Raw genomic sequence first — 25981 nt, 5'->3', positions numbered from 1 at the left:
CCCATCCTCACCGTGGGGTGCCAGTGCCTGTTGGGGGGGGCCGCCGGGCAGCGCGGGCTCAGCGGGTGCCACCATGGTGGGCGCGGGCGGTGCCGCCAGCGGGTGCGCGGTGGGGGCCATGGGGGCTCCGGTGGGGCCGGGCAGGGGCTGGGGGGCTCCGGGGGGCAGCGGCGGCGGCGGCTGCTGCTGCTGCTGCTGCAGGTGCTGGAAGTGCTGCTGGCGCGCCCGCATCTCGGCGTACTTGAGCTGCTCCATGTGGAAGGCCTGCCGGTCGGCCAGCAGCTGCTGCCGCTGGTATTCCAGCTGGGAATAACGTTGGGAGGGGGTCAGCAAGGTGGGGGGGGGGTGGAAAACGGACCCCCCCCCCCCCCCATCACCTCCCAGCCCCGCTCACGGCCTCGCGCTCGCGGTCCATGATGGTCTCGAGCTCCTCGAAGTGCCGCAGTTTGATCTCCAGCTTCTTCATCTGCGTCTCCACCAGCAGCGCCACCAAGGACTTGATCTTGCGCTCCTCCACGGCCGCCAGGTGCTGCGGGGGGGGCGGTCAGACCCACATCCACCCCCCCCATACACACACGGACCCCCCCCCAGCCCCTCACCTTGGCCTTCACCGCGGCAGCAGCCAGCGCGGCGGCGGCCGCCGTGGACAGGTTCCCCTCGCCGATGTCCCGCTCCACCTTGGCCTTGCGCTCGCCTTCGGGCTCCGCTTGCTCCTTGGGGCCCTCCTCGGGGCCCTCCTTGGGCTCCTTCTCCTTCTCGGGCTCCCCTGGGTGGGACGGGGGCCGTGGCAATGGGGCAGGGCCATGGGGGGGGTTCGGCCCCGGCTCCAGCTCTGCCCCACGCTCACCTGCGCCGTCAGCATCGCCCTTGTCCGGCTCCTTCTCGCCCTCCGCCTCCTTCCCCTTCTCCTCCTCCTTCTTGGGGGCCTCCCCCGGCTTCTCCTTCACCTCCTCCTCGGGGGCTCCATCGCGGGGCTCCTGGGGGGCACGGACGGAGGGAGGAGATCAGGTCCTGCCCCATTCCCTGCCCCATCCCTACCCCATTCCCTGCCCCATTCCCTGCCTCATTCCCTGCCCCATCCCTAACCCCAACCCTGCCCCATCCCTATCCCATTCCCTGCCCCATCCCTACCCCATTCCCTGCCTCATTCCCTGCCCCATCCCTACCCCATTCCCTGCCTCATTCCCTGCCCCATCCCTAACCCCAACCCTGCCCCATCCCTCCCTGCCCCATCCCTACCCCATTCCCTGCCTCATTCCCTGCCCCATCCCTACCCCATTCCCTGCCTCATTCCCTGCCCCATCCCTAACCCCAACCCTGCCCCATCCCTATCCCATTCCCTGCCCCATCCCTACCCCATTCCCTGCCTCATTCCCTGTCTCATCCCTAACCCTATCCCTACCTCATTCCCTGCCCCATCCCTGCCCCATTCCCTAACCCCATCCCTACCCCATTCCCTGCCTCATTCCCTGTCTCATCCCTAACCCTATCCCTACCTCATTCCCTGCCCCATCCCTATCCCATTCCCTGCCCCATTCCCTGCCCCATCTCAGCCCCATCCCAGCCCCACAACCCCCCTGGTCCAGCCCCCACCTTCGCCTCCTTCTTCTCCTCCGCCGGCTGCGCCTCTGCCCGTGCCTCCTCAGCACCGCTCTCCTCTGTGGGGCAGGATGGGGTGGGGGGGGCACAAGGGCAGGGTCAGTGCCGTGCCCCCCCCCATGCTCTCCCCCCATGGCTCTGGGCTCACCCCCACGCTCGGGCTCCTCGGCGGCGGTGCCGGCGATGCCGCTGCTCTCGAGGCCGAAGGCCGGGTCAGCCTTGCCGGTCACCTTGGCCGCCTCCTCCACCTTGCGCACGTGGGCCTCCACCAGCGCCGTGGGCACCTCCTCCTTCATCCTGGAGAACTCCTCTGTGGGGCAGAGACCCCATGGGAGGGGGGCTCCCCGCAGGCCTCGCCCCATCGCCCCTCCAGGGCTCGGCTCTTTCCCCATAGGGCTTCTTCCCTACAGGGCTCTTCCTGCCTCCCCAGCGCATCCCTGCCTCCCTGGAGGGCTCCCTACAGCGCTGAGACCCTCTCCCCATAGACCCTGCCCCTCTCCCCATAGACCCTGCCCCTCTCCCCATAGACCTTGCCCCTCTCCCCATAGACCTTCCCATCTCCCCATAGACCTTGCCCCTCTCCCCATAGACCTTCCCATCTCCCCATAGACCTTGCCCGTCTCCCCACAGACCATACCCCTCTCCCCACAGACCTTGCCCATCTCTCCATAGACCGTGCTCCTCTCCCCATAGGCCTTGTCACATCTCCCTGAACAACTTCCTATAGGACTCATCCCATCTCCCCACAGAACTCCCCCTAGGACCCATTCCCATCTTGCTACAGGCCCCATCTCCCTGCAGGACTGCTTGCCCCATAGGACTCCCTCTAGACCTTCTCCTCTCCCCATAGGATTCATTATCACATCTCCCTCATCCCATAGCACAACTTCCTATTCCTGTAGCACTCATCCCATCCTTCCACAGCCCTCCCACAGATCTCATCCCTCTCCCTACAGGACTCATCCCTCATCCCATAGCACTCATCCCATAGCACTCATCCCTCATCCCATAGCACTCATCCCATAGCACTCATCCCATAGCACTCATCCCTCATCCCATAGCACTCATCCCATTCTTCTACAGCATTCCTTTAGCACTCATCCCATCCTTCCACAGCCCTCCCACAGCTCTCACCCCTCTCCCTACAGGACTCACCCCTCATCCCATAGCACTCACCCCTAATCCCATAGCGCTCATCCCATAGCACTCATCCCATCCTTCTACAGCATTCCTGTAGCACTCATCCCATCCTTCCACAGCCCTCCCACAGCTCTCACCCCTCTCCCTACAGGACTCACCCCTCATCCCATAGCACTCATCCCATAGCACTCATCCCTCATCCCATAGCATTCATCCCATCCTTCCGCAGCCCTCCCACAGCTCTCACCCCTCTCCCTACAGGACTCACCCCTCATCCCGTAGCACTCATCCCATAGCACTCACCCCTAATCCCATAGCACTCATCCCTCATCCCATAGCATTCATCCCATAGCACTCATCCCTCATCCCATAGCACTGATCCCATAGCACTCACCCCTAATCCCATAGCGCTCATCCCATCCTTCCACAGCCCTCCCACAGCTCTCACCCTCTCCCTACAGGACTCACCCCTCATCCCATAGCACTCATCCCTCATCCCATAACACTCATCCCATCCTTCCGCAGCCCTCCCACAGCTCTCACCCCTCTCCCTACAGGACTCATCCCTCATCCCGTAGCACTCATCCCATCCTTCTATAGCATTCCCATAGCGCTCATCCCACCCTTCCGCAGCCCTCCCACAGCTCTCACCCCTCTCCCTGTGTGCCTCATCCCCCCTAACCCATCCCTCTCCCCACAGGCCCCATCCTGCTCCCCGCTGCGTTACCCAGCGCGGACTTGGCGGCGGCGGAGGCCACGCGGGGGTCCACGACGGAGGCCAGGAAGGCCACGGTGCTCATGACGGGGTTCCCGGACTGGCTGAAGGGGATGGGCTGGAAGGCCAAGGGCCCCAGCGACGCCTCCGAGTCCTCCAGGTACGGGTCCTCGATGGGCAGGCGCAGGAAGTGCAGGATGCACTCGTCCTGCGTGCGGCTGCCCACGTGCTCCGACACCTTGTTCCAGTCGTCCTTGTACATCTCCAGCGCCTGCAAGGGGGGCAATGGGACTGTTACCCCAGCGGTGCTTGGGGGGGCAATGGGGGGCAACGGAACCGTTACCCCAGCGGTGCTTGGGGGGGCAATGGAACCGTTACCCCAGCGGTGATTGGGGGGGCAATGGAACCGTTACCCCAGCGGTGCTTGGGGGGGCAATGGGGGGCAATGGAATCGTTATCCCAGTGTTGCTTGGGGGGGCAATGGGGGGCAACGGAACCGTTATCCCAGCGGTGCTTGGGGGGGCAATGGGGGGCAATGGAATCGTTACCCCAGCGGTGATTGGGGGGCCAATGGGGGGCAATGGAATCGTTATCCCAGTGTTGCTTGGGGGGGTAATGGGGGGCAATGGAATCGTTATCCCAGTGGTACTCCTGGAGGGGGAGCAATGGGGGCAATGGAACCGTTATCCCATCAGTGCTTGGGGGGGGCAACGGAACCGTTACCCCAGCGGTGATTGGGGGTGCAATGGGGGGCAATGGAATTGTTATCCCAGTGTTGCTTGGGGGGGCAATGGGGGGCAATGGAACCATTATCCCATCAGTGCTTGGGGGGGAGCAATAGAACCATTATCCCAGCGGTGCTTGGGGGGGCAATGGGGGGCAATGGAATCGTTATCCCAGCGGTGATTGGGGGGGCAATGGAACCGTTACCCCAGCGGTGCTTGGGGGGGCAATGGGGGGCAATGGAACCGTTATCCCATCAGTGCTTGGGGGGGTAATGGGGGGCAATGGAACCGTTACCCCAGCGGTGCTTGGGGGGGCAATGGAACCGTTACCCCAGCAGTGCTTGGGGGGGCAATGGGGGGCAATGGAACCGTTATCCCATCAGTGCTTGGGGGGGGCAATGGGGGGCAATGGAACCGTTATCCCAGCAGTGCTTGGGGGGGGAGCAACAGAACCATTATCCCAGTGGTGCTTGGGGGGGGGGCAATGGGGTGCAATGGAACCATTATCCCAGCAGTGCTTGTGGGGGGGGTCAATGGCCCCGTTATTCCCCCAGTGCTTGTAGGGGTGTCAATGGGGTGCAATGGCCTTGTTATCCCCCTCAGTGCACCCCCCTCAATGGGATGCAATGGTCCTGTTATCCCCCCAGTGCTTGTGGGGCTGTCAATGGGGTGCAATGGCCCTGTTATCCCCCCAGTGTCTTTGGGGGGGGGTCTAAGGGATGCAACGGCCCTGTTATCCCCCCAATGTCTTTGGGGAGGGGGTCTAAGGGATGCAATGGCCCTGTTATCCCCCCAGTGTCTCTGGGGAGGGGGGTCTAAGGGATGCAATGGCCCTGTTATCCCCCCAGTGTCTTTGGGGAGGGGGTCTAAGGGATGCAATGGCCCTGTTATCCCCCCAGTGTCTTTGGGGGGGGTCAAAGGGATGCAATGGCCCTGTTACCCCCCCAGTACTTGTGGGGCTGTCAATGGGGTGCAGTGGCCTCGTTATCCCATCAGTGTTTTGGGGGGGGGGGGGAGATCAATGGGGTCCTTTGTCCCCATTATCCCCCCAGTGCCTGCAGGACGCAGTTGGGGGGGGGGGGTGTTCAATGGGGTCCCCTATACCCCCCCTCCCACCCCACTCACCTCCAGCAGCAGCAGCGTCTCCTGCTCCGTCCACTCCCGCGTGGCGCTGGCGGCCGCTTTGCTCTATGGGGATGGAGATGGGGTGGGAGGGGGGGGGGGGCTGAGCGCTGGTTGGGGGTCAGGGTGTGTGGGGCAGGGGGGGCACCTTGGCAGGGACGTTCCTCTTGCTGTACATGTCCGTGCGGAGCCCGAAGTTCTGCAGCTCCGCCGGCTTCTCCTTGCCCTTGTCGGGGAAGTTGAGCATCTGCTGCGCGGCCGCGCTCTGCTGTGGGGCAGGGGGGGGACACACACACAGGACACTGGGCACGGCGCCGTGGGGAGGACGCTGCTCCCATCCCGCCCCATTGAACCCTCAGTGCCCCCCCCCCCTTTGCTCCATGGGGCAGGGCTGCATGCGGGGCGCGAGGGGGAGGAGGGAAGGAGCCTTCCTCGGGGGCCGGCCCCCCCCCTGCCCCCCCGGGAGCCGCTCACCAGCTCCGGCTTCCCCTTGGTGGGCTCCGGGCCCAGCTCCTCCAGGTCTTTGCTCTTGCGCCCGGTCTTGGCCTCGCCGTCGCTCTGCCGGCCCTGGGGCACGAGGGAAGCTGTGCGACCCCCCCCCCCCACCCCCGGGGGCAGGCAGAGGAGGGGAGGATGCAGCCGAACCCCCCCCCACCAGCACCCACCTGGGGGGTCTTGGGCTGCAGCGGCACCAGCCCCGAGGGGGTGTCAGCCAGGACGTGGAAGTGGGAGGTGGGGGGCGGCCCCATGGGGGTGGGCCGGCTCTCGGCGTCCACTTGGTAGTTGATGAGGCCCCACTGCTCCAGGAAGGCGTGGACCCTGCGGGGAAGCGGCCTCAGCGCCCAACGGCTCCCGATGGATCCCATGGATCTCACTAGAGCCCACAGATCCCCACGGATGCCAATGGACCCCAACAGATCCCATGGATGCCAACGAATCCCAATGGATGCCAATGGATACCCATGGATGCCAATGAATCCCAATGGATGCCAACGAATCCCAATGGATGCCAATGGATACCCATGGATGCCAATGAATCCCAATGGATGCCAATGGATACCCATGGATGCCAATGAATCCCAACGGATGCCAATGGATACCCATGGATGCCAATGGATGCCAATGAATCCCAATGGATGCCAATGGATACCCATGGATGCCAATGAATCCCAATGGATGCCAATGGATACCCATGGATGCCAATGAATCCCAATGGATGCCAATGGATACCCATGGATGCCAATGAATCCCAATGGATGCCAATGGATACCCATGGATACCACTGAATCCCAATGGATGCCAATGGATGCCCATGGATACCAATGAATGCCAATGGATCCCAATGGATGCCAATGAATCCCAATGGATACCCATGGATGCCAATGGATCCCAATGGATGCCCATGGATGCCAATGGATGCCAATGTTTCCCATGGGTGCCAATGGATGCCAATGGATCCCAATGGATGCCAATGGATACCCATGGATGCCAATGGATCCCAATGGATGTCAATGGATACCCATGGATGCCAATGGATCCCAATGGATGCCCATGGATGCCAATGTTTCCCATGGATGCCAATGGATGCCCATGGATCCCGACAGATCCCATGGATGCCAATGGATGCCAATGGACGCCCATGGATCGCATGGATGCCAATGGATCTGAATGAAAGCCCATAGATGCCAACAGATCCCAAAGGATGCCCATGGATCCCAATGAATGCCCATGGATCCCACAGATGCCAATGGATGCCCATGGATCCCAATGAATGCCCATGGATCCCACAGATGCCAATGGATGGCCATGGATGCCAGTGGATCCCAATGGATGCCTATGGATCCCAATGAATGCCCATGGATCCCAATGAATGCCCATGGATCCCAATGGATGCCTATGGATCCCAATGGATGCCCATGGATAACGAAGGGGTCCCACGGACGCCACGGGGTCGCAGCGGCTCGCAGCGGATGCGCGGGGCCGTACCGCATGATGGCGCAGACGTCGCCGGCCAGGTTGCGGCGGCAGGCGGTGGAGGTGAGGTACTCCTGCGGGTTGAGGCGGTACGTGTCGATCATGAAGTTCCGGTAGGCCAGGTAACTGCGGGCGAACGGGGGCCTCAGCACCGGCACCGCGGCACCGCGGGCACCGGCGGCACCGAGCTTCCGGGCCTCACATCTCCGGGGTCTTGGATTTGTTCTTCCCATTGAAGAACTCAGGCAGGGCTCGGCGCTCGATGGCGTGGACGCTGCGGAGGGGGGAGCGTCAAGGAGGGCCCGGGGGGGGTCCCCCAGCACCACCCTCACCCCCATCCAGGATTGGGCCCTACCTGTTGTAGTCGAACCAGGCGGCGTAGCTGGGGATGATGATGTGATGGGTCTGCTCCGTCACGTTGTCCTCGTGCAGCTCCGGGTTCTTGGCCTGCTCCCCCTTGCTCCCGGTGCCGTTCTCCTCCTCGTCCTGCCCCAGACCAGCACCGCCTGAACCCCTTCGCTCCGGGACCCTCCCCATCCCTCACGCAGGGCAGGATGAGGCCCCAGCAGCCGCAGGAGCCCCGCTCACCTTCCCGGCCGTCTCCATGCTCTCATCCTCCTGCTCATCTGGAATGGGGGGGAACAGGGATGGGGAGCTATGGGGCTGGGGGGGGGAGGGGGTCCTGCCCCACTGCTCATCCCCGCTGGCTCCCACTCACCCAGGTCTGTCATGGTCCCCCCCTTGACGGGCGCAGACTCCGAGTCCTTCTTGGTGTTCACTGCGGCAAAGGGAAGCGGCGCTGAGCACCCCCAACCCGTGCTGGTGACCAGAGCCCGGGGGCGGTGGGGGGCACCCCACGGACCTGTCTTGGGCAGGGTGACCTCCTCCACGTTGGGCACGGGCGAGGGCTCGTCCATGTCCTTGGTCAGATCCTCCTGCTCCTCCTCGCGGTGCCCCCGCTTGGACTTGGTGTAAGGGGTGGAGGGGCTGCGAAGGGACAAAGAGAGACCCCCCCCATGGCCCCATCACCACCAGAGCCCCCCCCCCACCCTTCAGGGCCCTGCCCCTCCGGTCCCCCCCCCCCGGGGGCTCACCCCTTCTTCGCGTTCTTCTTCTTGGCCTCGGGGGTGGGCGAGGGCGAGCGCTTGCGCTTCTTGTAGTTGCCCCCCTTCTTGTCCCTGCGGTCCGAGTCGGGGCTGTTCACCTGGGGGGGTGTCAGGACATGGGGGGGTGTCACTGTGGCCAAGCAGAGACCCCCCCATCCCTATAGCACCCCCCTATCCCCATAGCACCCCCCTATCCCCATAGCATCCCCCCCATCCCCATAGCACCCCCCCATCCCCATAGCATCCCATAGCACCCCCCTATCCCCATAGCAACCCCCCTATCCCCATAGCATCCCCATAGCATCCCCCCCATCCCCATAGCATCCCCCCATCCCCATAGCATCCCCCCCATCCCCATAGCATCCCCCCATCCCCATAGCACCCCCCCATCCCCATAGCAACCCCCCATCCCCATAGCACCCCCCCATCCCCATAGCATCCCCCCCATCCCCATAGCACCCCCCCATCCCCATAGCATCCCCCCATCCCCATAGCATCCCCCCCATCCCCATAGCATCCCCCCCATCCCCATAGCACTCCCCCATCCCCATAGCATCCCCCCCCATCATCCCATCCCCATAGCACCCCCCCATCCCCACAGCATCCCCCCACACCGACCTCATCCGTCAGGGTCTTGGCTGAGATCTTCTTCCTGCGGGCGCCGGGGCTCTTCTCGTCCTGCACCTCGTAGTCCTCCTCATTCATCCACTCATTGAAGGTGTCCGTGTCCAGGATCCACTTGGCATGGACCTGAAGGGGGGGGGGGGCTGCAGCCTCCATCCTGGCACCGGTTTGGGGTGCGGGGGGAACACAGCAACAGGGATCCCCCCCCGCCCCGTTACCTTCCGGGGCTTCTCCGGGGTCGGAGCATCCTCAACGGAGGCTTCGATTTCGCTGGCGGGGATCCAGGTGTCGTAGCTGGGGGGCAATGGGGGGGGGACACCCAATGGGCAGAGAGGGGGCCCTCGGGCTCCATCCACGCCAACCCCCCCCCCGTCGCCCCTCACCTGTCAGGGTAATAGCCCCAGTGCAGCAGGACCTGTTTGTCGCGCTTCATCACGGGCCGGACCCACTCCTCTGCGGGACAAGGGGGCTGAGCACCCGCAGCACCCATAGGACCCATAGCACCCACAGCACCCATAATGCCCATAGCACTCACAGCACCCATAGCAGCCACAGCACCCATAGCATCCACAGCATCTGCAGTACTCACAGCACCCACAGCTCCCACAGCATCCATAGCACCCACAACATCCGCAGCACCCTCAGCACCCATACCATCCTCAGCACTCCCAGCACCCATAGCAGCCATAGACCTCACAGCACTCACCCCCAGCAGCACCCCCAGCACCCCTAGCACCCCCAGCATCCATAGCAGCCATAGTACCCATAGCACCCCCAGCACCCCCAAGACCCATAGCACCCATAGTACCCATAGCACCCCCAGCACCCATAGCAGCCACAGCACCCACAGCACCCATAGTACCCATAGCACCCCCAGCAGCCATAGCAGCACCCATAGCACCCCCAGCACCCATAGCACCCCCAGCAGCCACAGCACCCATAGCAGCACCCATAGCACCCCCAGCACCCATAGCAGCCACAGCACCCCCAGCACCCATAGCAGCACCCATAGCACCCCCAGCACCCATAGCAGCACCCATAGCACCCCCAGCCCCGCTCCCACGGGGGTCCCCCTGCACCCACCCTCCTCCAGGTTCCCGGGCACGGGGCACACGATGTGGGAGGCGCTGCTCTTGTCCTCGGTCACGGTGCCCTGTGGGGTGGGGGGGAACAACAAGGTTGGGGGGCTGGAGGGGGGGGGCGTTGGGTGCAGGCCCCATAGGGACCCCCCCCGGGGCCACGGACCTGGTGCCGCTTGACGATGTCCTTGAGCTTGCTCAGCAGCTTGGGCTCCAGCTCCTGCTGCAGGAAGATGTTGGGCCGGGCCAGGCAGTTGTTCTATGGGGGGGGAAGGATGGTGCTGAGCAATGGGGTCACAGTGAGGGGGGGCCCGGGGGGGTCCGGGTCTGACCTGCACCAGGCTCTTCTCGATGGTCATGAACATCTCCACGTTGCGGTCCATGCGCGACGGGTTCTGGAAATCGAAACGCCGCCTTGTTGGGAGACAAGAGGGAGGCAGTGAGAGCCCCAGCTCCGGCCCGGGGGGGCACGGCCACGGCCCAGCCCCATTGGGGTCCATGGTGGGGGCACGGCCACGGCCCAGCCCCATTGGGGTCCATGGGGGGGGGCACGGCCACGGCCCAGCCCCATTGGGGTCTCAGGGCGGGGGGCACGGCCACGGCTCAGCCCCATCGGGGGGCACGGCCACGGCTCAGCCCCATTGGGGTCCATAGGGCAGGGTGGGGGCATGGCCACGGCTCAGCCCCATTGGGGTCCATAGGGCAGGGCGGGGGGCACGGCCACGGCCCAGCTCCATTGGGGTCCATAGGGCAGGGCGGGGGGCACGGCCACGACGGGCGGGGGCACGGCCACGGCTCAGCCCCATTGGGGTCCATGGGGGGGGCACGGCCATGGCCCAGCCCCATTGGGGTCCATGGGGGGGGCACGGCCACGGCCCAGCCCCATTGGGGTCCATGGGGGGGGCACGGCCACGGCCCAGCCCCATTGGGGTCCATAGGGCAGGGTGGGGGCATGGCCACAGCTCAGCCCCATTGGGGTCCATAGGGCAGGGCGGGGGGCACGGCCACGGCTCAGCCCCATTGGGGTCCATAGGGCAGGGCGGGGGGCACGGGGGCTCAGCCCCATTGGGGTCCATGGGGGGGGCACGGCCAGCCCAGGGGGTCCCAGGCCCCTCATTGGGGTCCATGGGGGGCACGGCCACGGCTCAGGGGGTCCATGGGGGGGGCACGGCCACGGCTCAGCCCCATTGGGGTCCATAGGGCAGGGCGGGGGGCACGGCCACGGCTCAGCCCCATTGGGGTCCATAGGGCAGGGCGGGGGGCACGGCCACGGCTCAGCCCCATTGGGGTCCATAGGGCAGGGCGGGGGGCACGGCCACGGCTCAGCCCCATTGGGGTCCATGGGGGGGGCACGGCCACAGCCCAGCCCCATTGGGGTCCATAGGCCCAGCCCCATTGGGGTCCATAGGGCAGGGTGGGGGGCACGGCCACGGCCCAGCCCCATTGGGGTCCATGGGGGGGGGCACGGCCACGGCCCAGCCCCATTGGGGTCCATAGGGCAGGGCGGGGGGCACGGCCACGGCTCAGCCCCATTGGGGTCCATAGGGCAGGGTGGGGGCATGGCCACGGCTCAGCCCCATTGGGGTCCATAGGGCAGGGTGGGGGCATGGCCACAGCTCAGCCCCATTGGGGTCCATGGGGGGGGCACTCACCAGCCTTGGTCGCTCTTGAACTTGTAGGCAGCGGCCAGGATGTGGCACAGGGACCCCCCCGCCTTGAAGTCCAGGAAGCATTTGATCTGCAGGGGGGAAGAAAGGGGGCATGGGGGGGGGGGTGGGGGCCAGCCCCACATCTATGGGGCACTGCTCCTGCCCCATGGGGGAGCACTGTCTCAATGGAGGTGGGACCCATGGGAGTCCCCTGCTCATTGGGTGTCACTGAGGGGACTGTCCCTGGGGCATCAGTGGGGTCTCATCCCCCATCTATGGGGCATTCCCCCCTATCCCAATGGATGTGGCACCCATGGGAGTCCCCTGCTCATTGGGAGTCACCTGGAGCATCAACAGGGCCTCACCCCCATCTATGGGGCACTGTCCCTGCCCCACGGCCCGGGCCCTGTCCCAATGGGGGTGGGCCCCATAGCAGTCCCCTGGAGCATCACTGGGGCCTCACTCCTCATCTATGGGGCACTGCCCCTGCCCCATTGGGGGGTAGGACCCATGGGAGTCCCCTCCTCATTATGGGGGGGCTGTCTCTGGGGCATCACTGGGGCCTCACCCCCCATCTATGGGGCACTGCCCATGCCCCATAGGGGGACCCTGCCCCAACAGGGGTGGGACCCATGGCAGTCCCCTGGGCCATCACTGCGGCCTCACCCCCCACCTATGGGGCACTGCCCGCGGCTGAGGCCCTGTCCCCCCCCCAGCATCCCCATGGCCATCACCGGGGCCTCGGCCGGCCCCGCTCCGGGGGCGCTGGCGTTAGCGGCGCCGGGCGCTCACCGGGAGCTTGGTGAGCGGCGCGTTGCTGACGTGCTTCCCGAACACCTCCTCCTGGAACTGCAGCAGCTGCACCACGAGGCTCGACAGGGACTTGTTGGTGGGGGGCTCGGCCTGGATGTACTGCGGGCACCGGGGCCTCCGCTCACCGACGGCAATGGCGGCCGGGCCCGGTGAAGCGAGCAGCGGCCCCGCGCTCCGTTCACCCCCCCCCCGGTTCTCCCGGTTCCCTTTTTACCTTCTTGTAGTTCTTGCCCAGCCACAGCCGGACGTTGTCGAACTGGCTCACGGTGTCCGAGGCCTCGTAGTACTTCACGTTGGGGCCGCCGTCCTTCTTCCGCACCGCCATCTTGGAGCGGGGCCGCCTCCTCCCCGCCGCCGCGCTGCAGCGCCCCCTAGCGGCGACGCAAAGCACGCACGCGTTGTGGCGCCCCCTGCCGGCTGTTCCGCACCTCGCACACATCACGCACCCCCCCCCCCCAGCCAAAAAACGCTCCCGTTTCGCCGCGGTGCTCCCCGGTGTTTCCCGTTATCCCGGTGGCAACGGGAGCGATGGAACGGGAGCGATGGGGGTAAAGGATGGGAGCGGGGAGGATGCGGTGGGAGCCGCTCTAGGCGGAGCGCGGCGGAGGGAGGCGCGGGAGTCACGGTGGCCGAGTGGTTAAGGCGTTGGACTCGAAATCCAATGGGGTTTCCCCGCACAGGTTCGAATCCTGTCCGTGACGGAACCCGTTCCTTTTCTTTCTTTTTGGGGGGGGGAACCCCGCATCCAAACCTTATTCTTTTCAATGCGGGACACCGTAAAACGGGGGGACCACCCCCCCACAACACCACCATTGACCCTCAGCATCGCTCTCGGGAGCACGGAGCTAAAGGAAGGAGAACGCCGTTTATTGATGGCTGCAGCCCCGTGCCCACCGGGGTAGGAAATCCGGTTAAACCCAACCGAAACGGCCAATAAATTAAAAGGTCCCGAGGGGAACGGGGGGGTGGGAGCCAGCCCCGAGCCCTATCCGGGGGCTCGGGGGCCGGTCCCTAGGCTCCAATCAGCGCCAACCAAGAGAAGGGCAAAGCCAAACCGGACCCACGGGCACTGAAGGAAGAGCAGAGAGAACGGGAGCCACCCAAGGGGTGCATGCACAGAGCGAGGGTGCTGAGCCCCCCCCCCGCCCCCTTTTGGCTTGGGGAATCCAGAGGGAGATGGATCCAGCGCCCACAAGTCCTTGGAAGCGAAAGGATGGAGATGAAAGGGCTGAGGACCACGAGGATGGAGGCGGCTCCATCACCATGGGGTTCCTTCAGATCTCCTCCACGCCGTGAGCGAAGATCATGACGAGCCCCGGCTCGAGGACCATGTCCTCGCCCATGTGCTGGTTCTCGCAGGCCATCACCACCACGGCCTGCTTGCCGGGGATGCGTTTGGCCACGTAGTTCTCGTAGTAGCGCCGGTTCATTTGCCGCGTCTCCAGCGTGGCCAAGCCTTGGGGCCAGTTGCGCTCGTGCGCGTTCTCGATGAGCTCGTTGGTGATGGACGGGGGGCAGCCGCTCTCCACCAGCGAGCGCTTGATGACGGCCTGGAGCACGGCGTCCGGCGTGGAGATCATCCCCCCCCAGCGCGTCACCCGCGCCGGCTGCAGGGAGTTCACCCACCTGCGGGCACAGCGCGGGCAGGATCAGTGCCCGCGGCTCTGCTGCCCTAGGGCATCACGGAGCGGAGCATCCCCCTGGCATGGGGCAGCCAAACCGGCTCCGGTCACCCACCACGAGCTTCCCTCGCCCCCAACCTGAACCCGGGCCAGTTTGAACTCATCACCTCTTGTGTCCCCCCCCTCTGCACCCAGCTAACGTGGTCAGAAGCTGCCTCCTTCCCAAAGAAGCTTTGGATGCAAGTGGGAAGCTGCGGATGCTCCATGGTGCCAGCAGCTCCCAGCACCAATCCTGCTCCCCAGCACCCCTTGAATCCCGAGCACTTACTCCAGGATCTCGTTGTACTCAATGGTCTCCTCCAGGTTCTGCAGGTTGGGGTTCACGCTGCGGATGGCGCGCATGTAGGCCTTGAGCAGTTGGATGTCCCTCTTCTGCAATGACATCGGGGGGGGGAACGGGGACGGGACCTTCCCATCGTCACTGCTGGGCCACGAGGTGCCCCCACGGCACCCTCAGCCACCTCCTTCACCCTGGGGTCCCTGTGGGCATCCCTGTGGGCACCCCTATGTGCACCTCTATGGGCATCCCTGTGGGCATCCCTGTGGGCATCCCTGTGGGCATCCCTGTGGGCATCCCTGTGGGCACCCCTATGTGCACCTCTATGGGCATCCCTGTGGGCATCCCTATGGACATCCCTGTGGGCATCCCTGTGGGCACCCCTATGTGCACCTCTATGGGCATCCCTGTGGGCATCCCTATGGACATCCCTGTGGGCATCCCTGTGGGCACCCCTATGGGCACCCCTATGGGCACCTCTATGGGCATCCCTATCTGCATCCCTGTGGGCATCCCTGTGGGCACCCCTATGTGCACCTCTATGGGCATCCCTGTGGGCATCCCTATGGACATCCCTGTGGGCATCCCTGTGGGCACCCCTATGTGCACCTCTATGGGCATCCCTGTGGGCATCTCTATGGGCATCCCTATGGACATCCCTGTGGGCATCCCTATGTGCACCTCTATGGGCATCCCTGTGGGCATCCCCATGGACATCCCTGTGGGCATCTCTATGGGCATCTCTGTGGGCATCCCTGTGGGCATCCCTGTGGGCACCCCTATGTGCACCTCTATGGGCATCCCTATCTGCATCTCTGTGGGCTCCCCTATATGCACCTCTATGGGCATCCCTGTGGGCATCTCTATGGGCATCCCTGGCACACATGGACCCACCTGCTCTGCCAGTTGGTGCTTGTGCTCAGCTGAGGTCTTCTCCAGCTCAGCGATCCTGGTCTGCTGCTGCTGCACCACGGATCGCAAGTGCTTGATGCAGTTGTGGTTGGGGAGCTCATCCTTGGGCATTTCCAAGCTGGGGAGGAGGACGGGACAAGGAGAAGGGGAGGGAGTTACACAGCAGAGCACTCAGCATTGCCACGGGAACAGGCTCCAGGATGAATCCAGCCAGGAGATGCTGGAAGCTGGGATGGGTGCAGGAGCACCGGCTCCCTGCAGGGGATGAGCTATGGCGGGCAATGGGGATGCTCCAGAGCTCCCCCCACACCCGAACCTCCTCCATCCGAGCTCGGCTGGCCCCCAAGCTGATCCATCCACGCATCCTGCCTGCATGCTCACTGCACATGGGTGGGATGGGGACGGGCACCAAGTGCTCCCACCGGAGCTGAAATGGCTCTGGATGGATCCAGGAGCCGGGCAGCCTGGGGCTTCCAGCCAGCACTACAAAGGACGGGGTCCCCTCCACCACAACCACCCCATCGGAACCACGGCCCCAGGGCCCGCTTTGGGTTGGAACGGACCCTACATGAATGCAGGGAGCAAGAGGCCGGGCTCACGTCCCACCCCCTTCCAGCCAAGCTGAACCCCCCGGCGCCGGGTGCAGGCTCACCCGCAGCCCTGCTCGCAGGTGACGGGGCGCTTGGGGTTGTGCTCGCAGTCGTTGAGGTGAGCCATGAGGTTGTCGAGGCGCACGACGGCCGTGCAGCCGAAGACGGCGTTGTCGCAGGTGATCTGCAGCTTGGAGAGCATGTTCCGCATGATGCGCGGCACGGGCCGCAGGTGAGCCACCGTCACCACGCTGCGGTCCACGGGGCACGTCTGCTGCTGCGAGAACCACTGCGTGATGCAGGCGTTGCAGAAGGCGTGCTCGCAGTGGGGAGCCTGCAGGAGCAAGGGCAGCGGTGACGGAGGGCACCGGAGCATCGCTGAGTGAGGACCGGAGCATCACTGAGTGAGGACCGGAGCATCACCGAGTGAGGACCGGAGCATCACTGAGTGAGGACCGGAGCATCACCGAGTGAGGACCAGAGCATCACTGAGTGAGGACCGGAGCATCACCAGGTGAGCACCAGAGCATCGCTGAGTGAGCACCGGAGCATCACCGAGTGAGGACCGGAGCAGCATTGGATCATTGATCCAGAAGATCAGAGCATCAGTGGATCATTGAGCCAAAGGATGAAAGCATCATTGGATCACTGATCCAGAGGATCAGAGCAGCATTGGATCATCGATGCAGAGGATCAGAGCAGCATTGGATCACTGACCCAGAGGATCAGAGCACCATTGGATCACTGATCCAGAGGATCAGAGCAGCATTGGATCATCGATCCAGAGGATCAGAGCAGCACTGGATCATCGATCCAGAGGATCAGAGCACCATTGGATCATCAATCCAGAGGATCAGAGCACCATTGGATTATCGATCCGGAGGATCAGAGCAGCAGTGGATCATCGATGCAGAGGATCAGAGCACCATTGGATTATTGATCCAGAGGATCAGAGCAGCATTGGATCATTGATCCAGAGGATCAGAGCAGCATTGGATTATTGATCCAAAGGACCAGAGCACCATTGGATCATTGATCCAGAGGATCAGAGCACCATTGGATCATCGATCCAGAGGATCAGAGCACCATTGGATCATTGATCCAGAGGATCAGAGCATCAGTGGATCATTGATCCAAAGGACCAGAGCACCATTGGATTATTGATCCAGAGGATCAGAGCAGCATTGGATCATTGATCCAAAGGACCAGAGCACCATTGGATCATTGATCCAGAGGATCAGAGCACCATTGGATCATTGATCCAGAGGATCAGCGCATCAGTGGATCATTGATCCAAAGGACCAGAGCACCATTGGATCACTGACCCAGAGGATCAGAGCACCATTGGATCATTGATCCAGAGGATCAGAGCATCAGTGGATTATTGATCCAAAGGACCAGAGCACCATTGGATTATTGATCCAGAGGATCAGCGCATCAGTGGATCATTGATCCAAAGGACCAGAGCACCAGTGGATCATCGATCCAGAGGATCAGAGCAGCACTGGATCATTGATCCAAAGGACCAGAGCACCAGTGGATCATCGATCCAGAGGATCAGAGCACCACTGGATCATTGATCCAGAGGATCAGAGCATCAGTGGATCATTGATCCAGAGGATCAGAGCACCATTGGATCACTGAGCCAGAACATCAGAGCATCATCATGGAGTCGGATCAGAGCACCACTGCACCACTGACCCAACTGGGCTGGAAAAGAGCCTGGAGACCAAATGCAAGCCCCACGTCAGGAGGCGCAGGGACAGGACAAGGGCTGACGGGATCGAACCGGAGCAGCTGAACCCCACGCAGAGCCTCGATGCCCACACGGAGGAGCGAGAGCCCCACCAGCAGCAGAGCTCTCCCCGCCCCGGCTCAGGAGGTGGCCATCACCCTCCATGCCCCCGGCCACATGGAGCATTCCCAGAGCAGCTCCCGGTGCTGCTCCCGCTGGGAAGGGGCACAGGTGATGGGCTGGGCTGAGCAGAGCCTTCCAAAGGTCACCTCCCTCTATTGACACAGCTGAGCCCTGCTCCCGCTGCCAGGAACAGGGAATGATGGGGAAACCCATCCCAGGCTTCTCCCTTCCAGCCCCTTCCTTCCTTACCTTCCACTGCCCCGAAGCAGGAGCAGGGGCTCAGGGCATCCAGAGCTCCGGAGCCTGAGGCAGTGTCCCTATGGATCGCACCCCCAGCAGTGTCCCTATGGATCACACCCACAGCAGTGTCCCCATGGGTCACACCCACAGCAGTGTCCCTATGGATCACACCCACAGCAGTGTCCCCATGGGTCACACCCACAGCAGTGTCCCTATGGGTCGCACCCCCAGCAGTGTCCCCATGGATCGCACCCCCAGCAGTGTCCCCATGGGTCGCACCCCCAGCAGTGTCCCCATGGATCACACCCACAGCAGTGTCCCTATGGATCACACCCCCAGCAGTGTCCCTATGGATCACACCCACAGCAGTGTCCCCATGGATCACACCCACAGCAGTGTCCCCATGGATCACACCCACAGCAGTGTCCCCATGGATCACACCCACAGCAGTGTCCCCATGGGTCGCACCCCCAGCAGTGTCCCTATGGGTCGCACCCCCAGCAGTGTCCCTGTGGGTCGCACCCCCAGCAGTGTCCCTATGGATCACACCCCCAGCAGTGTCCCCATGGGTCACACCCACAGCAGTGTCCCTATGGGTCGCACCCACAGCAGTGTCCCTATGGGTCGCACCCACAGCAGTGTCCCTATGGGTCGCACCCACAGCAGTGTCCCCATGGGTCGCACCCCCAGCAGTGTCCCTATGGATCACACCCCCAGCAGTGTCCCTATGGATCGCACCCACAGCAGTGTCCCTATGGATCACACCCACAGCAGTGTCCCTATGGCACGCACCCACAGCAGTGTCCCTATGGATCGCACCCACAGCAGTGTCCCCATGGATCACACCCACAGCAGTGTCCCTATGGGTCGCACCCCCAGCAGTGTCCCCATGGATCACACCCCCAGCAGTGTCCCTATGGGTCGCACCCACAGCAGTGTCCCTATGGATCACACCCACAGCAGTGTCCCCATGGGTCGCACCCACAGCAGTGTCCCTATGGGTCACACCCACAGCAGTGTCCCCATGGATCACACCCACAGCAGTGTCCCCATGGATCACACCCACAGCAGTGTCCCCATGGATCACACCCCCAGCAGTGTCCCCATGGATCACACCCACAGCAGTGTCCCTATGGGTCGCACCCACAGCAGTGTCCCCATGGATCACACCCACAGCAGTGTCCCTATGGATCACACCCACAGCAGTGTCCCTATGGATCACACCCACAGCAGTGTCCCTATGGATCACACCCACAGCAGTGTCCCCATGGATCACACCCCCAGCAGTGTCCCTATGGGTCGCACCCACAGCAGTGTCCCTATGGGTCGCACCCACAGCAGCGTCCCCATGGCACGCACCCACAGCAGTGTCCCTATGGGTCGCACCCACAGCAGTGTCCCTATGGGTCGCACCCCAGCATGGGTCGCACCCCCAGCAGTGTCCCTATGGATCACACCCCCAGCAGTGTCCCTATGGATCACACCCACAGCAGTGTCCCCGTGGATCACACCCCCAGCAGTGTCCCTATGGATCACACCCACAGCAGTGTCCCCATGGATCACACCCCCAGCAGTGTCCCTATGGATCACACCCACAGCAGTGTCCCCATGGATCACACCCCCAGCAGTGTCCCTATGGGTCACACCCACAGCAGTGTCCCTGTGGGTCGCACCCACAGCAGTGTCCCTATGGCACGCACCCCCAGCAGTGTCCCTATGGATCACACCCACAGCAGTATCCCTATGGATCACACCCACAGCAGTGTCCCTATGGATCACACCCACAGCAGTGTCCCTATGGATCACACCCCCAGCAGTGTCCCTATGGATCACACCCACAGCAGTATCCCTATGGATCACACCCACAGCAGTGTCCCTATGGATCACACCCCCAGCAGTGTCCCTATGGATCACACCCACAGCAGTGTCCCTATGGATCACACCCACAGCAGTGTCCCTATGGATCACACCCCCAGCAGTGTCCCTATGGATCACACCCACAGCAGTGTCCCTATGGATCACACCCACAGCAGTATCCCTATGGATCACACCCACAGCAGTGTCCCTATGGATCACACCCACAGCAGTATCCCTATGGATCACACCCACAGCAGTGTCCCCATGGATCACACCCCCAGCAGTGTCCCTATGGGTCACACCCACAGCAGTGTCCCTATGGGTCGCACCCACAGCAGTGTCCCTATGGATCACACCCACAGCAGTGTCCCCATGGATCGCACCCACAGCAGTGTCCCTATGGATCACACCCACAGCAGTGTCCCCATGGGTCGCACCCACAGCAGTGTCCCCATGGATCACACCCACAGCAGTGTCCCCATGGATCACACCCCCAGCAGTGTCCCCATGGATCACACCCCCAGCAGTGTCCCCATGGGTCGCACCCCCAGCAGTGTCCCTATGGCACGCACCCACAGCAGTGTCCCCATGGGTCGCACCCCCAGCAGTGTCCCCATGGCACGCACCTGCACGGGCTCCTCCAGGACTCCACTGCAGATGGGGCAGATGAGGTCCTCGTCCACATCCCCCTGGAAGCGCGCCACATCGTACCCCATCGCTCAGCACCGCCTCCGGGACCCTGCGCACGCGGACACCGTGGTTACGGGAGCATCCCATGGGGTGGGGGGGGATGGAGTGGATCCCAGCCCCCCCCATTCCCAAATCCCATCCCGAGGACGCCGTTCCCAGCTGCTCGCCCTGGCCTGGAGCCGCCCTCGAGCTCTGCCCCACGGCTTCCCAGCTCCTCCTCCTCCCCCATTCCCAATGGGAAGAGCCATGGGAAAGGAGGTCCCAGCCTCAGCACCAGGAGCAACGGGAACACAGGCACACGGATCCCTCTGGAGGCTCCAAGAGGGACACGGCCAAGCCCGTGCCCAAGCTGCTCACGCACCCCCATGGCCTTCCCTTGGGATTCTCCCCCAGGAAAATCCCCTCCGATCCCTTTGGAGGCTGCTCCCAAGCCAAGCCCCAGCAGCTCCATTGGGTTCAAGCCCACTTGGACGCTGGGACCACCCTGACTCCAGGAGCATCCCAGTATCCAAAGGGAATTGCACCGAGTGCCACCTCTTCAGAGCCACATTCCCAATCCCAACATGACCCTGGGAACAACGACCCTGGCGAGACACTCGCACGCCTGCATTCGTATCCAGGGGGAAAAGGCTTTCAGAGGGGAGACTGCGATGGGATCGGGGGCAGCTCTGCGCTGTGAGGGTGGTGGGACATGGGATGGGCTGGACCGGGATGAGGAGCGGGATGAGGAGCGGGATGAGGAGTGGGATGAGGAGCGGGATGAGGAGCGGGATGAGGAGCGGGATGAGGAGCGGGATGAGGAGCGGGATGAGGACCGGGATGAGGGGCGGGATGAGGAGCGGGATGAGGAGCGGGATGAGGAGCGGGATGAGGAGCGGGAGGAGGAGCGGGAGGAGGACTGGGAGGAGGAGCGGGATGAGGAGCGGGATGAGGAGCGGGATGAGGACTGGGATGAGGAGCGGGATGAGGAACGGGATGAGGAGCGGGATGAGGAGCGGGATGAGGACTGGGATGAGGACTGGGATGAGGAGCGGGATGAGGACTGGGATGAGGAGCGGGATGAGGAGTGGGATGAGGAGCGGGATGAGGAGCGGGATCGGGATGGGGACCGGGATGGGGACCAGGATGGGGAGCGGGATGAGGACTGGGATGAGGAGCGGGATGAGGAGCGGGATGAGGACTGGGATGAGGAGCGGGATGAGGAGCGGGATGAGGAGCGGGATGAGGACTGGGATGAGGAGCGGGAGGAGGAGCGGGTTGAGGGGCGGGATGAGGACTGGGATGAGGAGCGGGATGAGGAGCGGGAGGAGGAGCGGGATGAGGAGCGGGTTGAGGGGCGGGATGAGGACTGGGATGAGGAGCGGGATGAGGAGCAGGATGAGGACTGGGATGAGGAGCGGGAGGAGGAGCGGGATGAGGGGCGGGATGAGGAGCGGGATGAGGACTGGGATGAGGAGCGGGATGAGGAGCGGGATGAGGACTGGGATGAGGAGCGGGAGGAGGAGCGGGAGGAGGAGCGGGATGAGGAGCGGGATGAGGACTGGGATGAGGAGCGGGATGAGGAGCGGGATGAGGACCGGGATGAGGACTGGGATGAGGAGCGGGAGGAGGAGCGGGATGAGGAACGGGAGGAGGAGCAGGATGAGGAGCGGGAGGAGGAGCGGGAGGAGGACTGGGATGAGGAGCGGGAGGAGGAGCGGGATGAGGACTGGGATGAGGAGCGGGTTGAGGGGCGGGATGAGGAGCGGGAGGAGGAGCGGGAGGAGGAGCGGGAGGAGGAGCGGGATGAGGACTGGGATGAGGAGCGGGATGAGGACTGGGATGAGGAGCGGGATGAGGAGCGGGATGAGGAGCGGGTTGAGGAGCGGGATGAGGAGTGGGGTGAGGAGCGGGATGAGGAGCGGGATGAGGAGCGGGATGAGGAGCGGGAGGAGGAGCGGGATGAGGAGCGGGAGGAGGAGCGGGATGAGGACTGGGATGAGGAGCGGGATGAGGAGCGGGAGGAGGAGCGGGATGAGGACTGGGAGGAGGAGCGGGATGAGGAGCGGGATGAGGAGCGGGATGAGGAGCGGGATGAGGAGCGGGATGAGGACTGGGATGAGGAGCGGGAGGAGGAGCGGGATGAGGACTGGGATGAGGAGCGGGAGGAGGAGCGGGATGAGGACTGGGAGGAGGAGCGGGAGGAGGAGCGGGATGAGGACTGGGATGAGGAGCGGGATGAGGAGCGGGATGAGGAGCGGGATGAGGACCGGGAGGAGGAGCGGGATGAGGAGCGGGATGAGGACCGGGAGGAGGAGCGGGATGAGGAGCGGGATGAGGAGCGGGATGAGGAGCGGGATGAGGAGCAGGATGAGGACTGGGATGAGGAGCGGGAGGAGGAGCGGGATGAGGACTGGGATGAGGAGCGGGAGGAGGAGCGGGATGAGGACTGGGAGGAGGAGCGGGAGGAGGAGCGGGATGAGGACTGGGATGAGGAGCGCGATGAGGACTGGGATGAGGAGCGGGATGAGGAGCGGGATGAGGAGCGGGATGAGGACTGGGATGAGGACTGGGATGAGGAGCGGGATGAGGACTGGGATGAGGACTGGGATGAGGAGCGCGATGAGGACTGGGATGAGGAGCGGGATGAGGAGCGGGATGAGGAGCGGGATGAGGACTGGGATGAGGACTGGGATGAGGAGCGGGATGAGGACTGGGATGAGGAGCGGGATGAGGAGCGGGATGAGGACCGGGATGAGGAGCGGGATGAGGACTGGGATGAGGAGCGGGATGAGGAGCGGGATGAGGAGCGGGATGAGGAGCGGGATGAGGAGCGGGATGAGGACTGGGAGGAGGAGCGGGATGAGGAGCGGGATGAGGAGCGGGATGAGGAGCGGGAGGAGGAGCGGGATGAGGAACGGGATGAGGAGCGGGATGAGGAGCGGGATGAGGACTGGGATGAGGAGCGGGATGAGGAGCGGGATGAGGACTGGGATGAGGACTGGGATGAGGAGCGGGATGAGGACTGGGATGAGGAGTGGGATGAGGAGCGGGATGAGGACTGGGATGAGGAGCGGGATGAGGAGCGGGATGAGGAGCGGGATGAGGAGCGGGATGAGGAGCGGGATGAGGAGCGGGTTGAGGGGCGGGATGAGGAGCGGGAGGAGGAGCGGGATGAGGAGCGGGTTGAGGGGCGGGATGAGGAGCGGGAGGAGGAGCGGGATGAGGACTGGGATGAGGAGCGGGAGGAGGAGCGGGAGGAGGACTGGGATGAGGAGCGGGATGAGGAGCGGGAGGAGGAGCGGGATGAGGACTGGGATGAGGAGCGGGAGGAGGAGCGGGAGGAGGACTGGGATGAGGAGCGGGATGAGGAGCGGGAGGAGGAGCGGGATGAGGACTGGGATGAGGAGCGGGATGAGGAGCGGGAGGAGGAGCGGGTTGAGGGGCGGGATGAGGAGCGGGATGAGGAGCGGGTTGAGGGGCGGGATGAGGAGCGGGAGGAGGAGCGGGATGAGGAGCGGGTTGAGGGGCGGGATGAGGAGCGGGAGGAGGAGCGGGATGAGGACTGGGATGAGGAGCGGGATGAGGAGCGGGATGAGGAGCGGGATGAGGACTGGGATGAGGACTGGGATGAGGAGCGGGAGGAGGACTGGGATGAGGAGCGGGATGAGGAGCGGGATGAGGAGCGGGATGAGGACTGGGATGAGGACTGGGATGAGGAGCGGGAGGAGGACTGGGATGAGGAGCGGGATGAGGAGCAGGATGAGGAGCGGGAGGAGGACCGGGATGAGGAACGGGATGAGGAGCGGGATGAGGAACGGGATGAGGAGCGGGATGAGGACTGGGAGGAGGAGCGGGATGAGGAGCGGGATGAGGAGCGGGATGAGGACTGGGATGAGGAGCGGGATGAGGAACGGGATGAGGAGCGGGATGAGGAGCGGGATGAGGACTGGGATGAGGACTGGGATGAGGAGCGGGATGAGGACTGGGAGGAGGAGCGGGATGAGGAGCGGGATGAGGAGCGGGATGAGGGGCGGGATGAGGACCGGGATGAGGAACGGGATGAGGAGCGGGATGAGGAACGGGATGAGGAGCGGGATGAGGAGCGGGATGAGGACTGGGATGAGGAGCGGGATGAGGAGCGGGATGAGGACTGGGATGAGGCCCTTTTCCCCCCTTCTCTTCCTTCCCTTTTCCTGGTGCTCCGGCTCCAGCCTCATTGGGACCTTCCTGGCCCGGGCCCTTTGGGTGCTGCTCCTCCCAAGAGCACCAAGGGCTGGACGGGACGGGAGAGGAAGCGCTCTGGCATTCCATGGACATCCCATGCTGGCCACCCCAGCCCTTTCCCAAAGCTTCCCAGAAGCCCTTGGGGAGCAGAGCGGAAAGGGGAAGGCACCGCCCGGGAATGCTGCGGATGCTGCCTTGGGAGAGGCCTGGATCCAAGGGGAACGGGGACAGCTCCGCCGGCATTCCCGCCGTGAGGAAGCAGGACCCATCCCATCTCCAGGGGCTCACACACAGGATTCCCCCCGGGCACGTCCCAGGATTCCTTTGGGAATCCACCGCGCCCCGCAGAGCATTCCAAGCCCTGGGAATTCCTCCGCCTCTTCCCGGGGGGCTCCGAGGGCTCTTCCCAGCAATTCCCGCTTTGGGAAGCACTGGAGAGCTTCGCATTCCCAAGGCCACTGCTCCACGGGGAGATTCCCAAACCAGTTCTGTCGCATGCCCACCACCACCGTGAAGCATCCCATAATAACCGGGGCTGGAGGAGCTTTATGGTCCCTTCCCAGGGAAAGCATTCCAGGATTCCATGATTCAGGCAGGGCTGGATGGGTTCAACCCTGCCCGTGCCTCGGTGCCGGAGCTGCTCCCATAGGAGCCAAGTCCCGGGCAGGAGCGCTTTGGGAGCCCCTGGGGCTGGAATTCCATGGAATCCTTTGGGATTTGAGGCTCTTCCTTGGGAGCTGCTCCAGCAGCGGGCCTGGAGCATTCCCGAGGGCTCCATGGGGAGGGAGGGGGTGCCCACCGCATCCCGATGGATACGGCTTACCTTGCGCGGCAGAATTCCCGGCGGAGCGGCGCGGGGCAGGGCCGCGCTCCCAAAGGCCCATCTTTTCCCTTCGCCTCCTCCGCAGCTCCCGGCGCCCGTCCTGGAATGCCGGGAGCAAGGAACGGGAATGGGATGGGAAGGCTCCGCTCCTGCAGGAGCCCAGGCGCCTTCCCAAGCGCTCCATGAGCGGGGAAGGGACGCTGGGAGCTGCCTCCTCATCCCTCTTGTCCCGTTGGAATGGGAAGAACAAAGCTCCCACCCGCCCCAGGCTCAATGCAACCAAGCCCCTGAGGGAACCCC

The 25981-nt window shown here is 63.9% G+C and overlaps 2 protein-coding genes and 1 non-coding gene across 3 annotated transcripts; 1 reads left to right on the top strand and 2 right to left on the bottom strand.

The window, feature by feature from the left end:
* Positions 1-11: 11 nt before the first annotated feature.
* SMARCC2 (SWI/SNF related, matrix associated, actin dependent regulator of chromatin subfamily c member 2) lies at positions 12-12895 on the bottom strand (the record flags this gene model as incomplete). The annotated part of the gene is made up of 27 exons (XM_062602432.1): positions 12761-12895; positions 12526-12645; positions 11737-11822; positions 10417-10498; positions 10251-10343; positions 10089-10158; positions 9389-9458; positions 9224-9299; positions 9000-9131; positions 8370-8479; positions 8138-8262; positions 7994-8053; positions 7864-7901; positions 7631-7761; positions 7478-7549; positions 7288-7401; positions 5967-6120; positions 5776-5868; positions 5450-5569; positions 5305-5367; positions 3467-3725; positions 1748-1909; positions 1594-1658; positions 848-977; positions 600-766; positions 395-529; positions 12-303 (listed from the first exon to the last, which is right to left on the bottom strand). Coding segments are annotated over exons 1-27 (3130 nt in total), but the record flags the coding sequence as incomplete, so codon positions are not given.
* Positions 12896-13165: 270 nt separating this feature from the next.
* Positions 13166-13247, top strand: TRNAS-CGA (transfer RNA serine (anticodon CGA)). The gene has a single exon. It is a non-coding gene; the product is annotated as a tRNA-Ser (tRNA).
* Positions 13248-13817: 570 nt separating this feature from the next.
* RNF41 (ring finger protein 41) lies at positions 13818-25730 on the bottom strand. The gene is made up of 6 exons (XM_062602430.1): positions 25682-25730; positions 20589-20701; positions 16070-16341; positions 15400-15535; positions 14497-14600; positions 13818-14172 (listed from the first exon to the last, which is right to left on the bottom strand). The coding sequence occupies exons 2-6, from the start codon at positions 20676-20678 to the stop codon at positions 13821-13823; spliced, it is 954 nt and encodes a 317-aa protein (XP_062458414.1). The 5' UTR covers positions 20679-20701; positions 25682-25730; the 3' UTR covers positions 13818-13820.
* Between the last annotated feature and the right edge of the window lie 251 nt (positions 25731-25981).

Source organism: Pezoporus occidentalis, unplaced genomic scaffold, assembly GCF_034315485.1.
Source record: "Pezoporus occidentalis ecotype Australia unplaced genomic scaffold, CSIRO_AGI_Poc_V1 ctg766, whole genome shotgun sequence".
Classification (NCBI taxonomy): Eukaryota; Metazoa; Chordata; class Aves; order Psittaciformes; family Psittacidae; genus Pezoporus; species Pezoporus occidentalis.
Note: the sequence above shows the minus strand (reverse complement) of the source record. Positions and strands in the feature narration are given on the sequence as shown.

What these genes read in the sequence shown, in the direction of transcription:
- RNF41 (XM_062602430.1), bottom strand. Translation starts at nt 20,678, where the DNA reads ATGGGGTACGATGTGGCGCGCTTCCAGGGGGATGTGGACGAGGACCTC. An exon ending in ACCTGCGAGCAGGGCTGCGG is followed by an intron (nt 15,536 to 16,069) that starts GTGAGCCTGCAC and finishes CCTCCTCCCCAG; the next exon opens with CTTGGAAATGCCCAAGGATG. An exon ending in AGCACCAACTGGCAGAGCAG is followed by an intron (nt 14,601 to 15,399) that starts GTGGGTCCATGT and finishes ATGTCATTGCAG; the next exon opens with AAGAGGGACATCCAACTGCT.